Source organism: Rhinoderma darwinii, chromosome 5 (assembly GCF_050947455.1).
Source record: "Rhinoderma darwinii isolate aRhiDar2 chromosome 5, aRhiDar2.hap1, whole genome shotgun sequence".
NCBI lineage: Eukaryota > Metazoa > Chordata > Amphibia > Anura > Rhinodermatidae > Rhinoderma > Rhinoderma darwinii.
The window spans coordinates 336,080,233-336,099,753 of NC_134691.1; the positions used below are offsets into that span (position 1 = coordinate 336,080,233).

At 40.7% G+C, this 19,521-nt stretch overlaps 1 protein-coding gene across 3 annotated transcripts in view; it reads right to left on the reverse strand.

Moving 5' to 3' along the window:
• The window catches only part of DGKB (diacylglycerol kinase beta), a 396,795-nt gene that overhangs the window by 159,976 nt on the left and 217,298 nt on the right, over nt 1–19,521 (reverse strand). For 2 of the 3 annotated variants that reach the window (XM_075827769.1, XM_075827770.1), the window contains exons 17-20: nt 16,204–16,289; nt 15,157–15,246; nt 14,474–14,634; nt 9,353–9,413 (exon numbers count right to left, since the gene is read on the reverse strand). In XM_075827769.1, coding sequence (XP_075683884.1) covers nt 9,396–9,413; nt 14,474–14,634; nt 15,157–15,246; nt 16,204–16,289 — 355 coding nt within the window. In that variant the 3' untranslated portion in view covers nt 9,353–9,395. Of the gene's footprint in view, nt 1–9,352; nt 9,414–14,460; nt 14,635–15,156; nt 15,247–16,203; nt 16,290–19,521 lie in introns of those variants that run through there. The other variant, XM_075827771.1, reaches the window with a different exon arrangement.

A 19,521-nucleotide genomic window follows, 5' to 3' on the forward strand; every position in this document is an offset into this window, starting at 1 on the left:
GCTAGGTTAATTTTACCAGTGAGAGATAGATTATATAAAAAAATACTTGGTGGCAAAACCCTTGTTGGCAAGCACAGCAGTCAGACGTTTTTTGTAGTTGATGATGAGGTTTGCACACATGTTAGATGGAATTTTGGCCCACTCCTATTTGCAGATCATCTGTAAATCATTAAGATTTCGAGGCTGTCGCTTGGCAACTCGGATCTTCAGCTCCCTCCATAAGTTTTCGATGGGATTAAGGTCTGGAGACTGGCTAGGCCACTCCATGAGCTTAATGTGCTTCTTTTTGAGCCACTCCTTTGTTGCCTTGGCTGTATGTTTCGGGTCATTGTTGTGCTGGAAGACCCAGCCACGAGCCATTTTTAATGTCCTGGTGGAGGGAAGGAGGTTGTCACTCAGGATTTGACGGTACATGGCTCCATCCATTCTCCCATTGATGCGGTGAAGTAGTCCTGTGCCCTTAGCAGAGAAACACCCCCAAAACATAATGTTTCCACCTCCATGCTTGACAGTGGGGACGGTGTTCTTTGGGTCATCGGTAGCATTTCTCTTCCTCCAAACATGGCGAGTTGAGTTAATGCCAAAGAGCTCAATTTTAGTCTCATCTGACCACAGCACCTTCTCCCAATCACTCTCAGAATCATCCAGATGTTCATTTGCAAACTTCAGACGGGCCTGTACATGTGCCTTCTTGAGCAGGGGGACCTTGCGGGCACTGCAGGATTTTAATCCATTACGGTGTAATGTGTTACCAATGGTTTTCTTGGTGACTGTGGTCCCAGCTGCCTTGAGATCATTAACAAGTTCCTCCCCTGTAGTTTTCGGCTGAGCTCTCACCTTCCTCAGGATCAAGGATACCCCACGAGGTGAGATTTTGCATGGAGCCCCAGATCGATGTCGATTGACAGTCATTTTGTATGTCTTCCATTTTCTTACTCTTGCACCAACAGTTGTCTCCTTCTCACCCAGCGTCTTACTTATGGTTTTGTAGCCCATTCCAGCCTTGTGCAGGTCTATGATCTCGTCCCTGACATCCTTAGAAAGCTCTTTGGTCTTGCCCATGTTGTAGAGGTTAGAGTCAGACTGATTCATTGAGTCTGTGGACAGGAGTCTTTTATACAGGTGACCATGTAAGACAGCTGTCTTTAATGCAGGCACCAAGTTGATTTGGAGCAGTAACTGGTCTGGAGGAGGCTGAACTCTTAATGGTTGGTCGGGGATCAAATACTTATTTCTCTGTGCACAATGCAAATAAATATATATCATTTTCACAATGTGATTTTCTGTTTTTTTTATATAATCTATCTCTCACTGGTAAAATTAACCTAGCCTAAAAATTCTAGACTGTTCATGTCTTTGACAGTGGGCAAACTTACAAAATCAGCAAGGGATCAAATACTTATTTCCTTCACTGTATGCAGGAAATAATACGGTAAGTCGTCTGCTGAATCTGTAGGATCAAACGGTTCAGCCTCTTAGGTTGACCACAAAGTTCTCTGTAGGCTTCACTGAGGCTCGTTCTTAGTAAACAGCATTAAAGGACTATAATAGGATCCCCTTCTGGATATAGCAAACATTTTAAGACAATCCTAGTATGGAAAGGGGTTTGTTTAGGCCCAATGTCCGACAAATTAACCAACGTCGGCTGCTGCTATGCTCGACAAATGGAGTCCAAGAGTTAAAATCTACCAATATATATATATATATATATATATATATATATATATATATATATATATACACACAAGTCGTCTGTCTCCACTGGACTTGAGATGAGAGAGGACTGAGAATGAACTTTATCTGACTTTGTGCTGCAGATAGGAAAATGGACAGAGTAGAGGGACCAGTTGGCTCCTATCGGACAACATATTCTCTACTTTTCTGCTGACCTTTCTACCAATGCACTAATGCTTATTACTTTCTGTTACAAAAATAGCAGCAACTTCAGACTAATGCATGAATGTATAATTTTGTATGGCCATTAAGTGTAGTTTAGTGAGCAGTTTGTTTCTTTTTGTTTTACGATATTCACTTTTTTTTTAAAACTAATTTGTATAGATTTCTATACAAAGTGAGGATTATATCTATAGTATTGTGTGTTACTCATAGAGATATATTTTTTACACTGCATGGCCAAAAGTATGTGGATACCCCTCCTAATTATTGAGTTTAGGTGTTTGAGCCATAACCACTGCAAACAGATGCATAAAATCAAGCACACAGCGATGTAATCTCCATTGACAAACAATGGTAGTAGCATGGGACGTATTGAAGAGCTCAGTGACTTTACACCTGGGATAGGATGCAACCTCTGCCACAAGTCGATTCATGAAATTTCTGATCCTCCCCGGTCACCTGTAAGTGTTATTATGATCTTCTCCGGTCACCTGTAAGTGTTAGGCCCTGTTCACACAGAGTTTTTTTGCCACGGTTTTTGCCGCGGAAACTGCGTCGGAAATCGTGGAAAAAAAAACTGCCAAAAACGCCATCCATTGTTTTTTCTCTCACGAGCGGAAAAAAACTTTGTGGGAAAAAAAAGCGACATGCCCCTTCTTGAGTGTTTCCGTCTCTGAGGCAGAGAAAGCGTTTTTCACTGCATTTTTTGCTCGTGGCGCTTAATGGCCGCAGCCAAAAAACACTGCGAGAAACGCTGCGAAAAACGTCATGCAGGCTTGTCAAAATCTGCCCTAAATTTCCAAATGGAATTTTCAGGCAGATTTTTATGCCTGCAAAAACTTATTATGATCTGCCCTGGTCACCTGTAAGTGTTATTATCTGCCCCAGTCACCTGTAAGTGCTATTATTTCTAAGTGGAAGCGTCTTGGAATAACAAAAGCACAGCCATGTAGCGGTAGACCAGACAACTCACAGATCTTAGCCGCCAAGTTCTAAAGTGTGTGGTGTGTAATCATCACCTATCCTATGTTGTATCACCCACAACAGAGATCCACACGGCTTCTGGAAGTAACATCAGAACTGTGCGTCCTGAGCTTCATGAAATGGGTTTTCATGGTTGATGCACACAAGCCTAAGAACACAATGCACAATGCCAAGCGTCGGCTGAAGTGGTGTAAAGCACGCCTCCAATGGACTCCGGAGTAGTGTGTTCTCTGGAGTGATGAATCACGGCTCATTATCTGACAGTATGATGGAGGAATCTGGGCTTGGTGGAAGCCAGGAGAACGCTGCCTACATAAATGGCTACTGTAAGATTTGGTGGAGAAGGGATAACGGTCTGGGGTTGTTTTTACGGTGATGTCCCAATAGTGGGATAATACACACAGTGCTATCACAGTATACAGATAATGCACACAGTGATGTCACAGTATACAGATAATGCACGCAGTGATGTCACAGTACAGGGGTTATGCAGAAAGTGATGAAGAATTCACCCAGTGATGTCAAAGTACAGAGATAATGCATAGAAAAAAAGATCACCACATACACTATGACATCACAGCACAAGAAAACAAACATAAAAGTATAATACACATGATGTCACAGAACTGCTAATACTGCAAAAAAGTGATGCCGCAAAAGAGAGATAATACACACAGCAGAGGTAACCATGTGGCTTCATAATAAAACATAGAATGGGACAGCCTTCCATTTTTTTATCACTAATTACACCTTACCTGTGTGCGGAGATGTGCCCTCCCCCCCCCCCCTAGTTGTTGGGCAATGTCAGAGTAATTTTAATGCTACAGCATACAAAGACATTTTACACAATGGCAGCTTCTAACTTTGTGGTAATAGTTTGGGGTTCGTCCCTTCCCTATTCCAGCACGACTGTGCCCACAGCGAGCTCCAAAAAGACATGAGGTGGTGAACATGGTGTGGAGAAACTGGAGTGGCCGCAGAGAACCCGAACCTCAACCCCATCCAACGCCTTTGGGATGAATTGGAATGCAGATTCCGATTCAGACCTTCCCCCCAACATCAGTGCCCGACCTTACAAATGCTATATTGGCTGAATGGGCACAAATTCCCCCAAACACACTCCAAAATATTGTGGAAAGCAAAAGCTTGTGGACTACAGATCCCTGCTGCATGGGGGATGGGTATGTGATAGCGAGGAATTTGATTCTCCCTTGTAGACTGAGTAGTTTTGGAAGCACTCATAGATAATAGCATCAATTCTGGTAACAGTAGATCAGTAAATTACATTTCTTCATTTATTTTCATATAGTGGTCGGAGCTCCACTTTTCTAATACAGTGCTGCACTTTCTGCATGATATATATGGTATATAGAATGAAAGGAGAATATGCTGGCTTCATGCAGCCACCACTAGGGGGAGCTTACTGCATACAGATTATACATTGTACTCAATAATAACACAGTATATAGTAGCTCCATCTAGTGGTGGCTGTAGGTAGACAGAATTTGATCAATTAACTCTATGCCCATGCAGAGGATTTGGAGCTCTGTATCAGAAAAATTAAACTCTGACCGCTATATAGATGCATTAAGAAAATAATCAGGACAGAATGCTGGACCTAAAAAGGACCACACATTACAAAGGGGAGCTCTGGTCAACATTAAATTACACTTCTCACCCTGGTGCCATTCAAAACACCTGTATTATCTTAATGGAGGTCGGAGTAGCCGTCCCACGATGTCCTGAAGGCAAAGAATGGGTAGAACTGGGGAATATTTGACTGATCAATATGTCCATTGTTTTCTATTTGCTGGCAGATTAATTGAATTAGGGAATCGGGCAGATCGATTGTTCTTCTCTCGTCATGATAATACAATTCCCAGGTGAGGTAAAGCTCCCAGCAATGACAGGGATGAAGCAGTTAAATCCTCAGATATTCACTAATGTTCGGAGAGCATCCGAGAAGAGCAGCGCTCGTCGTAGGCCGAGAACTGAATGACATAGACGGTTAGCGAGATGCTATTAATGATTTTCTATTAATGTTTAATAATGCAGAGTGATTAAGACATTATCTACATTTTATTATTCTATATTCCAACACTGGCTGAATCCCTTCTCTGCGCTATATTTCATTGCGGACCAATGTGAAACGTACATTTTCTCATTTATATTAGATATGATAATAATTACACAAGATTGCAGTACATTTCCTTCAATGCGCTTTTTCTTGTTCAATACTTTCTCCGTGACGGCTCCGTCTTATAATTCTTTTTAGTTTAAATTACATTGCAATATATTATATATAGCTGGACATTTTAAAATTGGTCTGCAATAGACCGTAGCTACATGTGGCTAGTCAATGGACGTGGACCTAGACACTGTGAGCTAAGAATTGCTTTCCTGAGGTCTATGTGATCTATATACGGGAGTCTAGACGCTAAGACTCTAATTGGGTGTTACATCACAATAGGGGGATACAATGGGGAATATTCCCCAATTTCATCATAGCAGATATAGTATATCTAGGGTGAAGGGAGGCTTGTGGCACCCCAAGTTATTTGTCACGGCTCAACAGCTCAGTCTGACTCAGTCCTGTACCTATTTTTACGATCTGGGTGTTATCAAGGATGTTTCCATTCACTGACAGCAATCAGTGATGTTGATATGGATTGAAACACAAAGTATATAAGAAAGTTGCCTAATTTTTTATTATACAATGATTAACCCCTTCCCGCCCATTCCATTAACAAAATGGTGCTTGTGCTCCCTTTGACAGCACTGCCCAATCCTTCATGGATTGGCAGGATCAGGGTGTCATATAGTGTACAGATGTAGTCATGTTTATCTTGTCTTAAATACACAGTGGCAGGAAACTTAAACTTGACTTTTTCAATGATTTTTTTCAATGGCTTTTGTTGTGTGATATCACGCTGCAGCAAGTTATCAGAGTCAACATAAACTTGGCTGCCTCTGTACTGTGACAAGCAACTGGAATAAAAAAAGTTCCCTTCCATGAAAAAAAAAAAAAGGAATACAGCGCGCTCATATTGTGCACTGTGTCCCAGAATGCAAAAGCTGTGGCTACTGAATGCGGGAGGTTGTTAGGGAACTCCATTATGTCACTGATGACATCACAGGGATTCCCTGTGCAGAGAAGACTGGTGGCCATGCAGAGAAGACACAATCTGCGTCTTCTCTGCATGTCTCTTTATACAGATTACTGAAAATTTAAACAGCAGGGAACATAAAGATTATGTATTCTCTCCTAACCTGAGCCCAATAATAAAAAAATAAAATAAATAAAATATCTAAAATAAATTAGAAAAAGTAATAAAGCAATAAAAAATTTAAGCTCTTCAAAAAAGTATTTTCGAACCCACACGCACCAATATTAGACATCGTACATGACACAAACTGATGTCAGGTGCTCAGGCGTTAATACTTTCATGTCACTCCATTACCCCAGCCTTATCTGTTCTTCACCTAAACTAACAAATTTTCCCTAATTAGACCTACAAAATAAAGAGATATTCACTTTAACATTAAATAACAAAAAATTCCTCTGTATCCGGCAAAAAAGAAAATAAATAACATAATTTTGGGTTTAAACGAACAAAAAAAAAGAAAAGCAGAATCACTAGAGATGAGTGAATTCTACGCACATCAAATTCAGTCTGAATTTGCCAAAAGCTTCAGATTTGGCGAAATCTGATACTTTTGGGGTTTGCAGCGCAAATTTTTGGTTTCACAGATATGAAAAAGGATTCCCCATAATGCCTTGCAGGCAGCCTTCCAAAGATGCACTGTGGTAATTTACCCAAACCCATTTATGTTGCTGTCCCTTTAACGCTAAGACACCATTAGTAATGTCAAAGAGCTTGAAAGGAGTTGGATACAGTCCTAGAAGATCTCCGAGAGTCACACATGAGTTTTCGGAGTAATTGGGGCACTTGTGATTTGCGGCTAATTTATGTGGATCATGTTGAACACAACCCAAAACAAATTTCGGGAAATTCGCTCATCTCTAAAAATCACTTTTAGGCCATATTCACACAAATGTGGGGAGACTCGGACGTCAAAAACATGACTTTTTTACGTCCGAGTTTCCCCCGTGCGGGTTCCGTTTTCAAAGATCCCCATAGACTCCCTATGGAGGGATCCGTGAAAACAGAACAAAACAGGACATTTTTCTATTTTTCAACGGACCCTTCACACGGTCTGTTGAAACAATGGTCGTGTGAATGGTCCCATTGAAATATATGTGTCCGTGTGACAGCTGTTGTTTTAACGGCTGTCACACGGACGTACTCTACGTTTGTCTGAATAAGCCCTTGGGGTATGTTCATATGGTGTGTTGTCATGCGTATTTCGGGGCGTAGACGCCCCGAAATACACCTGAAAAGACGGTAGCTGAATGCCTACAAACGTCTGCCTATTGAATTCAATGGGAAAAATGGCGTTTCATTCAGACGGGGTGTTTTTTTACGCTGCAGTTTTAAAAAATGGCTCATAAAAAAAAGCCCCATGTCACTTCTTGAGCTGTTTTTGGAGCTGTTTTTCATTGTATTAATGGAAAAACAGCTCTAAAAACTTCTAGAAAAAACGCCACAAAAAACCGTCTTCAGCTTCAAAAACGGCTGAAAATCAGAGGCTGCTTTCTCTGAAAACAGCTCCGTAATTTTCAGCCGTTTTTGACTCAGCGTGTGAACATAGCCTGAGACTGCAGCATTATAACAGGTGAAGTTGTGCTCCTGGCATCAAGGCCCAACACACTAAACATGGTTATGAAAAGGTTAAGCTTTATTAACATAAAACCAGAGCACCCTTGAATATTGGATGTGTGGACCATGTCTTTTTTTATTTCCTTGTCAATTTATTTTCATTAAAGGGCAACTAAACTTTCTGAAAACTTCTGAATGTCATAGTGGGTCCGAGCACTGAGACCCCACCAATCACTAAAGCGAAGCGTCAGAAACGCTGGGGTGAGTGCTAAGCAGCTTTGTTTTTGATCTGCTTTTCTCGGAAAGCCGAGCAGTTGGTGTACGGGCTCAGAGACTATATATTGAGTCCGTACACCGTTACCTCGGTTTTCCGAAAAAAGTCAATCAGACACCAAGCGGCTCAGCCCGAGCGCTTCTGCCGCTTAGTTTCAGTGATCGGTGGGGGTCTTATTGCTCAGACCCCCATTGATCAAAACTTCTATTGTCACTATGTCTATATCTCTATTGTCAGAAGTTTTAGAAAGTTTAGTTACACTTTAAAAATTATCACAACAAATCTATATATGAATGGTGGACCACAAACACCTGCTCTGTAAAAACAAGGACCAATTTAAGTAAGGCTCTGCTTACATCTGCGTTGCTATTTCCATCTTTCTTCTCCCTAAGGCCCCATACACACGACCGTGCCCGTAATCGCAGCCCACGATTGCGGGCATGGCCGGCTGCTGAAGGCCGCCCGCATTTTCGGGCTGTGCTCCTTTACAAAGTATAGGAGCACAGCTCGCAAAACACGAAAAAACGGACATACTGCATAATTCCCGGCACGGTTCTACGGCACGGACACCCATCTGTAGCACTATGGAAAGGTTTCCGCAACCAATAGAACCGAATGGGTCCGTAAAACCGCGGAGCGTGGTATGGTCCGCAGTTTTACGGTCGTGTGCATGGGGCCTTATAGTGTAATGGCAGTGCTGAATCTGTTGTATGATGGACACCAACGGCGCCCGAAGGGAACCCTTTTGATTTTAATGGGTTCCGCCGGGCTTCCGTCTTGGTGGTCGTCATTTTCCCGGAAAGAAATAGCGCAGCATGATGGACCAGATCTATGACGGAGACGACTAACGAAGCCTCCACGCAGATGTGAACATAGCCTAAGAGGGGAATCTCAAGGTTTTTATATTTTTGGAAATATGCGACTGTATTCTTATAGGCACTTGGCATTCATTCTGCTCCTTGTTTTATCTAATGATGAGTATTTTCAGCTGTGAAGTTCAAAGAATCAAGAAGAGTTGAAACAACCTTCTATTCCAGTGTGATTGGAAAGGGCACATTTGCATCGTACAGAGACAGATGATGTGGTGAGGGCTTCCCGTGTTTAAATACGTTTCACACTTGTCTGGAGTCAAGTCAAATGCCTACTGAGGATACGTGGAAAATACCAAAGGACGGGTCACCTGATGGAAAGGGCACAAAGATTGTGTTTTATATTCAATTACCTGCCAATGTGCTAAATCAAATTATACCGGATGCCCCAAGACCTGCGCAGCTTATTCTCACCCGGTAAAACTAATGGGACTATATTTAAATGTAGGTCAAACAGATATTTTTATTTGATACATTACAATATAGGGAGAAAACCCTTCATTTCTCAAGTGGGTGATGCTCTGCAAGAAAACATCTACAGTAACATGCACTATTTAGACTGTAAGATACACAACTCACAGTACAAGGGTCAGCGGTGATGCCTGTTGCTTCGGTCGATTGTCATTACCTGTGGTGCCAGATGGCGGCGCATTATGCACATGCACTGTCCTGTAGCGGTAAAGACCAGAAGTTATTTTCTCCAGTGTATAAGGTGTTGGAATTGCTTTATATTAACTTATAATTATGTTTGTGGCTAGGTGTGACCCAAGGAGAGCCTGAACAACTCCCCATAAATATAAAAGTTCAAGATGTGCAGAGTTCATACATGTAACATGTCTATATGGATCGTCACATGATCAAGAGATTCAAGACTAAAGAGACCAAAAATCTTTGTGTTGAGTCTCAGCGTCAACAAATGTCCTGATAAGGCTCAGATGTACACAATCGCATATTCTCAACCCTTAGTAAAAAAAAAAAAAAATCATCCAGAGCAGAAAGTTACTGAAATAAAAAACAGTGCCCCATAAAATGGTAACCAACCATTTGTAACACTCCAGCTTCTTGTTGCAGGTCAATTTATCCACATTGTTGATATTCTCCTGTGACCTCCACTCGTAATATCTCACTAGGGCAACGATAACTGCCAAGAATAATTTTTTTAGGTCAAAAGTCGGCTAAAGTTTGTTAACTATACTAAAATTAAATGAAAAATAACTCCATCAGCCAACCTTTATATCTTTAGTTGAATATAGAGGTGTTCTAGTGGCCGCTGGCACATCCTACTCACCGGCAGCCGCAGGACACTTTCTTCATGCCGGCGTCTCCCTCCCCAGAGACGCCAGCACATGCGTCTGCAGCTCCCCTTTGTGTCCAGTAGGGTGTGCGCACTCACCCCCGGCCTTAAGGGGCCACCGTGCGCACCTGTGTTTAGTTCTCCAGCCAATTCCTTTACACCCTGGACTATAAAAAGTGCTCTGCCCTTCCTCTCCTTGCCTGAGCGTTGTTGTGTCTACCTATGTTTGTTTAGCAAATGGTCCTTTAGTTGTATCCTGTTCCCTGTGTTCCCGTATCCTGTTTCCTGTATCCGTATCCAGTAATTGTGTTTGTTCCTGAGTGAAGTCTAGTGTTGGAGTCGAGTTCATTCTCTGTGCCACGCCAAGTGTCATCTGCCACACCAAGTGTCATCTGCCACGCCAATTGTCATCTCCTTTGCCAAGTGTCATCTGTGCCAAGGAGTCTGCTATATCAAGTGTCTGTCAGAATTTCTATACAGGTACTCTAGTTCTAAAGACTTTTATTGACTGTAGTTTGGCCAGCTGCTACTCTTCTACGGCAGAGCGGCCTAGTGGGTCCACATACCCCCAGAGCCGTGACACCCCATTGATACATGGATTATCACTGCAACTGATTAATACTGGTTCAGTTGGTCACATTGTTGTTATATAGTCACCTCCACTCATAACAGGGGGTCTTACAGTTAGTGGATCTTACACTTAGCCAGGTCAAAATTTACCTCAAGTGTGGGCTAAACTTTTTCATTTAACAAGATTTAAATTAAATGGATGATTGACTAATTTAGTTGGCCTATACAGTATATCTTTAGTGAAAGAAAGATATGCATCAATGTAAAGCATGAAAACTTTCCGAGATTTACGAGCACTCAGAACCGACCATTCTGTCCCAGTAGATACACTGAGTATCACTCCAAATGATCGATACTGGTCGAATCGGCCACATTGTTGTTATAGAGCCACCTCCACATAAAATTTTAGTGGGTCTCACAGCAACTGCCCACAATCAATATTTAGGTCAAGGGTTTTTCATATAAGAAATTTTGACTCATTTATCTGATCTTTGTATCCTTAGTGGAGGAGAAATACCCTTCATTTCAAATTGTGAAAACTCTATCACATGGCCTATTTTCCTCTCTAAGCATGTCTGACAAATTTTATGAGCAGTCAGAACCGGCTAATTTATTCCCATAGATACACTGAGTATCACTCCAACTCCTTGATACTGGTCGTATCGTCCACATTGTTGTTATTTAGCCACCTCAAGTCATAACAGTGGATCTAAGGCTGGGTTCACACAGAGTTTTTTGCAGGAGGAAAATCTGCCTCAAAATTCCCTTTTGAATTTTGAGGCAGATTTTCCTCGGCCTGAACGCCGATTTTCGCTACATTTTTCGCAGCGTTTTTCGCCCCCCCCCCCCCGGCCATTAAGCACCACCGGCATAAAATGCTGCGAAATACGCTTTCTCTGCCTCCCATTGATGTTAATGGGAGGTCAGATAAGGCATGTCCCTTCTTTTCCGCTCGCAGGAAAAAACGCCTCCGCCTCTCATTGAAATCAATGGGAGGCATTTTTGGCCGTTTTTTGGCGCGTTTTCCAACGCGGTTTCCACATAAAAAAAACTAATCAGAAAACTCTGTGTGAACGTCTAGCTCGAATGTGGGCTAAACGTTTTGATTTACAAAATATTAAATGAAAGATTGGCTCATTTAGCCGGCCTGTATATATCCCTAGTGGAAGAGAGATGCACATCAATTTAAATTGTAAAAACTCTATCCCTTGGCCTATTTCTATTTTCCTCTTTAAGAAGGTCTGATAAATTTTCCGAGAAATCAGCACCAAAGTTTTTGTCTCCATAGATACACTCCGTGTTACTCCAACTGATGAATACGGGTCAAATCGGCCACATTGTTCTTATATAGCCACCATATAGGTCTTACCATAACTTCTCTGGTCAATATTTAGGTCAACTGTGGGCTAAACTTTTTGATTTAAAAAAAAATTAAACTAAATTTACTAATTTAGCCGGTCCGTATATCCTAAGTGGGAGAGAGACACATTCATTTAAAGTGTGAAAACTCTACCCCATGGCCTATTTTACAATTGGCTGTTAGCCTGGCGCTATGTTCTTACTTTCTCATAATAAGATATGAACAAAGACGAGATGTTTCAATATTTCCTTGCTACAATTTTTTTAGGCAAAATCTGTTAAGTAAGCTTTAAAATTCAGGTTGTAATCTGCATAGCGAGACAAAATACATAATGTGAAGATGAAAATATTTTTTTTTTGGGTATATAATTGGCATTTATCCTATGTCTATTAAGATGAAATATGGCAATGATGTGAGCCGGGAATTGGGTCATGGGCTTTGTGTTCCCTTTGAAAAACACTCTCTAGTGTAAATGAGACCTCGAGGTCTCATTTTTGCATTTGACACTTTAATATGTTATAAAGGAGGTATTAATATTTCTCGTGCTTTCGCAACATATGAGCCGTACATAGATTCTAGAGAAACTTTTTATCAGTGCAGGTGAGACGTCTTCCCCTTTTACTTTGCCTTTTCCTGATTACAACTGGGCCACGGACCTTTGAAACAGTAAATTAATTGATGGTAACCAACTAAAAAAAAGACTAACGAGCGGACTAACACATAAAGCTAGAGCACATAATATTAATAGGATTTGTACATGTTTGTCAATGTGTCCTAATCAAGTGGAAATGCAATCAACAGGTACTTGGATCTAATGAAAAATTACATTTTGGGAAATAATCAATATTTAAAGGAAAATTTTAATTTTGATCAACATTTTATAACACTTCATCGTTTAAATCAACTTAAATTGATTAGTCATTTTGCAAATAGTTTGTTTATTTTGCTATGAATTTGAGTTTCAGGACATTTTGTTCTCCATTCACATCCAAAATTGTGCTGGTTTCCAAAGTTTAATCACTAATGTCCCATTCAAAGTAGCAAGAGTTTTTACTTTTACTTTGGACGTGAATGGAGAAGATTGCATGAATACCCAAACTTGGTAAAAAAAAAAATCTGTATAATTAAAATATTGCAAAAACATATTCTTTAAAAAAAATTAAAAAAAAATTGAAATTTCCTTTTACAGGATTCTTAATTGATGGCCTATCCTTTGTTGATCGTTTAGGATCACAGGGATTGGACTCCAACCAATTACACATAGATGATCTATCCTACAGTCAAGGAAGGGTCAAATTAAAAAATTGTAAGGCAACTCTTCTTTATCCCGAAGGCAAGTCTTACCCATCTGTTTGAACATTCAAGCCAAGCTTCCTGGCACCATACTTCTTACAGAAATCACAATAATCTCCCATGGGGGGAACCAATGGGGCAGCATCATTACTTATCCATGCTTAATACCTTGAACCAGCCTGATTAAGGACCAGTAGATCCAAAATTTTACATGTTCCTGCCAAATGTAATTCTGTGGATCAGATTCAATATGTAATTACAGAGCGAGCTCCATAAAGCCATGGGGTGAGGATTTTGGTGTGGAGGAACTCGAGAGGCTACAAAAAGCCCTGACCTCAACCCCATCCAACACCTTTGGGATGAATTGGAATGCTGATTGCAAGCCAGGCCATCTTGTCCAACATCAGCACCTGACTTCCGAAATCGGCTGACTGGGCACAAATTTCCGTAGACAAACTTCAAAAACTTGTACTTACCTGACGAAGGTAGCGAAACGCGCATCAAGGTGTCTCCTCGTTTTTGGGACCAGTGCCATCTGCCATCATGTCAACCACAGGTAATAGACTCTGGCTTATCATGTAAATTGCTTGGATTTTTCTACCATTTATTCAATTCTTTACTTGTGGTTTACCTTGGGGATCAGATTCGAGATACCTGATCCCAGGTGGAACTATTACGCTATATGGTAGTATGCCATTTATACCATTTGTATAGGGTCATGTTGGGATTTTCCACCTGCGGCTTCTTTTACATTTTGTGTTTTTTTTAATCTATTGTATGTATTTGTAGGGAGGGGGTTAGCAAAGATTATTATTTTTCTATACTCGTGGAATACTTTTTGTATTTTTTGGTTTAGGCATTATTTTGTTGCAGATATAAATATGTCTTGATCATTTACTTTATGCTTGGGATACATATTGGTATATACTAGTATATATGAAGTCCACATTCCCTTGCTGAAAACACTTAACAATGGGCATCATCATCTTATTTGCAGGGAACCCTTCTAAAAAAATGGATTGTGGAATGCGGACAACCCCTTTAACGTCATCACCTAAAGCCAGTGATGAAGATTAGAGTGGAATAACCCCATTAGGTAAAAATACCCTATAAGGGCTCTAGTTGATCGGTTGACTAAATGCACTCAATACATACATACATACATACATACCTACATACCTACATACATACATACATACAAATATCACTCACCACTCCAATGGAAAAGTAATTATTTATGATCGAGTAAGGCACTGGGTCTCCCTTTTCATCTTTGTCATTTGGGATAACTTCAATTTTCCATCGGTCCACCAGAACTACTGTGCCATTCTCAATGTCTTTGACAAACTTCATCAGGTTTTCCCCTTCGTAACCTATGAAAAAAAACATGGTAAATTTGACATTGATTTGTATGGCTTGCATGTTAAGTTGCCATACACATAGGAGAGAGAGAAGACTTAGTCACCTGATGTAATATCACTGCGGATGTCATCTCATTGATGCCTAGGCAAAAACATGGGACCAACAGTGACCAGTAATTAGGGATTTTCTATCTTATTATGGAATGGTATTTTGGGCATATAAGACATTGGAGGTTAAAACATGGTCTGTATTGTAGCCTCTATTGTCCTAAATGGTGGAAAAACTTTTTCATAACGCAATATCTAAAATGAAAAGTTCATTTTCATAATACAGACTGCCATTGACAAAGCCTGCATTCCGTCAATGAATTTTAAATTCTCTGTGGCCCTGAAGGGTTAGGACCGGATCACCCTGTAAGGGAGGGTTTCCAAAAATATGAACTTAGAGAATGCTATTGTAATAGTTTCCTAATAAAAAAAATACAATGGTTATACTTATAAGTTATAATTCTGAGTAAAAACTTATTTCATTACCTCCTCCCCACCTCAAACATCTTGCCAGATCATTGCCTGTACCCAGAGGTAGGATGGCCACTGGCGGCTGTTTCGTCAAATTGGCCTTGTCTGTTAAATAAAGAATTAATATTCATCATTGCATTGACAACGAACATTAGCAGGAAAAGTCAGACAAAGTGTGAGCACCATCTTCACCCAACTCACCCGATTATTCCCTCAACACAAAGAAATTACCAAGTACCATTAATCCATTTAAGAGGTTGTCTGTCTTAGAAAATCCCTTTTCCGTATGCCCCATTAGGACATTTAGATGTAATAGAGTAGAGTTCCCCCTATATGACACCCCTCTATTAGCCAAAGCGGAGAACCATTGTGAGAAAATGGACCAGGTTCATCAATGCATTACATGGACGGTCCACTGATTTCAATGGCCGCCACGTAATGCTTTATGACCTAACTCATCGTCGATGAACCCGTAACACTGGAAGGGTTGGTTCAAAATTTAAAAAACATTTAAGACTTGTTTACAACTGATGTTCAGGGCAATAAAACTTGCATGCATTGAAATTTTCATACACACACAATGATTACATTTTTAGTTGGCCTGGCATCACCCACTATGAAGAATAAACCCCATGTTCTTCGGGGATCTTTGATACCTTGTTATTTAAAGGGTTTGTCCTATCTGTACATCCTCTTCTTAGAATGCATATGGCCGAAAAGATCATCTGATCGCAATGGTATGGCTTCTCTAGCCTCCAGAGATCGCTAGGCAAAGCTGTGGGATGGCCACTTATTTCTATATGAACTGGCAATCCAATGTGAATGGGTGCATCCTGGGTATCCCCCAGCAGCTTATTTGGGAGGGTGAAATCGGGGATGTTGGGTTGTAACATGCCCAATCCTTTCTTGTGCCAAAATGATTGTCTGTGGCATATCTTCACTCCATTGAAACAAGCAAGCAAGCTCGGTTGAGCCATCGTGCATGTTTGTGCGGAGATCGGGAGAGATAGCTGTTCGTCCGGCAACTATTTTATGTATATGGCCGATTTTTCTTTTTCTTACCAATGCAGTCTAAAATCCATCCGACTGTTCCATCCCCTCCACAGGCAAGAACCCGAAAGTCCGGAACATCACGAAAGAAATTTAACCTGAGAATGGAAACTCATAAAACTTTAAATATTGTCCTGAACTAAAAAAGTCAACAAATCGAAAAAAAAAAAGGCATATTCAGGCTATACATGATTTGCTGTATTTCATTGTACAGAGAAACAGATTAGTCTATTGCTCTGGAGGACCTGTCCTACATTACACATGAAATCGGCAGTGTGTAATGCTCATTTTCTCCTGTGGTAGCGCTGCAGGGAAATTTAACACGTACTGCCAGGTTGCTCCACAGATAACAGCTGATCTGTAAAGGATCTGCCAGACACAGCTTCTGTGTCGACGCCCGTGGTTAATCAGTCTGCCCCTGCTCCTAAGTCTGATAGAGTGACTCGATCTGCTACCACTCAGGCTGGTAGGCTCAGGAGTGGGAGAACCTATCACAGCTTGGCCAGACGGTTCTAGCTCCCGCCCTCAGTCTATTTATTCCTTCATTTCCTGCTTGTCTCTGCCTGTGATTCTGCTCTGCTGCTCCTGCTATCATTATTGACCTTGCTTCATTTTGACCCTGGCTTTACTGACTACTCTCCTGCTCTGCGTTTGGAATCTCGTACACTCCTGGTTTGACTCAGCTCGTTCACTACTCTTGTTGCTCATGGTCTTGCCGTGGGCAACTGCCCCATTTCCCTTAGCTTCTGTGTACCCTTGTCTGTTTGTCTGTCGTGTACATATTGAGCGTAGGGACCGTCGCCCAGTTGTACGCCGTCGCCTAGGTTGGGTAGGTTGGGCCGTGCAAGTAAGCAGGGGCTGAGTGGTGGGTAGATTAGGGCTCACCTGTCTGTCTCCCTACCCCGTCATTACATGATCGCTGTGAGTCCCAGCAAGGGGATTTTTTGAGATCAGCTTATTGTCAAGGATTGTAACAAGTAAGGGTTGTCCAAAGTGAAGAACCCCTTTAAACCGTTAGTGACCGCCCATAGGTGTTTTTACGGCGGCCACTAACGGGCTTTATTCCGATGCAATAGCCTTTTTACAGTGCTGCATCGGAATAAAGTAATAGAGCAGGGAGCTGTTAAATCTCCCTGCTCTCCGCTATCAGAGGTAGCGGAGGGCTGGGATCATCCCTTCTGTAACGGGTAAGATCGATATCAGTATTGATCTCACCCGTTTAACCACTCAGATGCGGCGCTCGTTATTGAGCGCCGCATCGGAGTGGTTTTGGAGGGAGGGGGCTCCCTCTCATCCCACCGGCACCCAGCGATAACATCGCCGGGTGTAGGTGTCTTCTATGGCAGCCAGGGGGGGCTAATAAATGCCCCCAGTTCTGCCTGTAGTGAATACCTGCTAGGCTATGCCAGAGGCATGGCCTAGCAGGTGCCTGTCTGTTTTAAACGGACAGGCAGTAATACACTGCAATACAAAAGTATTGCAGTGTATTATAAATGCGATAGAACCGCATAGTGAAGTCCGCTAGTGGGACTAGTAAAAAAGTTAAAAAAAGTTTAATAAAGGTAAAAAAAAAAAAAAAGTGAAAGAAAAATTAAAAACCCACTTTTCCCCTTACAAAATGCTCTATTATTAAAAAAACTAAATAAAGTAAAAAAAAAAAGTTACACATATTTGGTATCGTTGCATCCGTAACAACCCCAACTATAAAGTGATTACATTATTTAACCCGCACGGTGAACGTCGTAAAAAATAAAATAAAAAACAATGCAAAAATTGCTGTTTTCTTTGAATCCTGCCTGTGATAAAATGTGACAAAAAGTGATCAAAAAGTCGCATGTACTCCAAAATGGTACCAATAAAAATTACAAGTCGTCCCGCAAAAACAAAGCTCTCATAAAGCTGCATCGGCAGAAAAATAAAAAAGTTATGGCTCTTCAAATATAGGGACACGAAAATAAATAATTTGGAAAAAAAAGTGTTTTTACTGTGTAAAAAGTAGTTAAACATACAAAGTAGTAAAACATACAAAATCTATATAAATTTGGTATCGTTGCAATGGCAGGAACCCGCTGAATAAAGTTATTGTGCTATGTATACCACACAGTAAACTGCATAAATTTAGGACGCAAGAAAGTGTGAAGAAATTGCTGGTTTTTTTTTCTATTACCCCCCAAAAAAAGTTAATAAAAATTAATCAATAAATTCTATGTACCCCAAAATGGGGCTATTAAAAATTACAACTTGTCCAGCAAAAAACAAGACCTTATATAGCTATGTCGATGCAAACATAAAAACGTTATAGCTCTTTGAATGAGACGATGGAAAAAAACGTAAAAAAAAATAGGCTGGTCACTAAGGGGTTAAAGAATTTATGTTTCATGAAAGATGCAAATTTACTCTATGAGGAGGAGGAGACATAAGAAATAAAAATAAAAAATATTACATATTAGTAATCAGCCTACCCCTTTTTCCTATGTTGTTCATAAATGATCTAATATTTTGTAGACGTTACAATACCATTTCATGTTATAACTGAGTCCGGTCTCTCAATGAATGAGTATATTATTCTGGGCTTTTAGACCCCGTTATCCAAAAAGAATGGGCAATTTTTTTTTATTTTTTTTTTAAAGTAATCTTGTGGAATGGAAAAATTCAGCCTGGCTAGGATCTAGTATAGCAAAGATCAAAATGAGCGCCCCTATTATGGTGCTGGGCTTTGTGAGTCATGACAAATGGGCCCCTCCACAGCTTCCATGACCCTTGGGGCAATCCTTTATGCCCTTGTTTGCAAACGATGCTGTTCCTGTGGAGAAGTGAGCAAAAGGGATAGGACAAAGCATTGCTGGGCCCCCTCTCTAGAAGGTCACCCTAGCAGCTGCATGGTTGGCCTTTATGGCACATACACCCTTGTTTAGTGGGCCACTTTAGTCCAACACAATTGGCTTCTGTAGATTAGAAGAAATCACCTTATGGTCCAAATTACATACGAAACGGACTTGAGATGAGGAAGATACATTCATTATTTTTAGAGTAGGCTTAGAAGAAGACCAAAAAAATTCTTTAAAAAATCATACAACCTTTGCTACCAGCTTTTTTGGTAAAAAGCTGAAGGGGCCCATTCTTGCCCGAAAGTGTAGGAAAGTGACAAATAATAATTTAAAAAAAATATTATTTAATCAGAAATTTGTACCCAGCATGCAATTCTCAAAAACTAAACTAAGAGTTTCTTTAAAAGTTGACCCACAGTTATTTCCAAAAAAAAATGTAGACGGCAGAAGCTCAGTCATTATGGCACAAAACAATTATATCATGTAGCAATGTTTTAAGTGT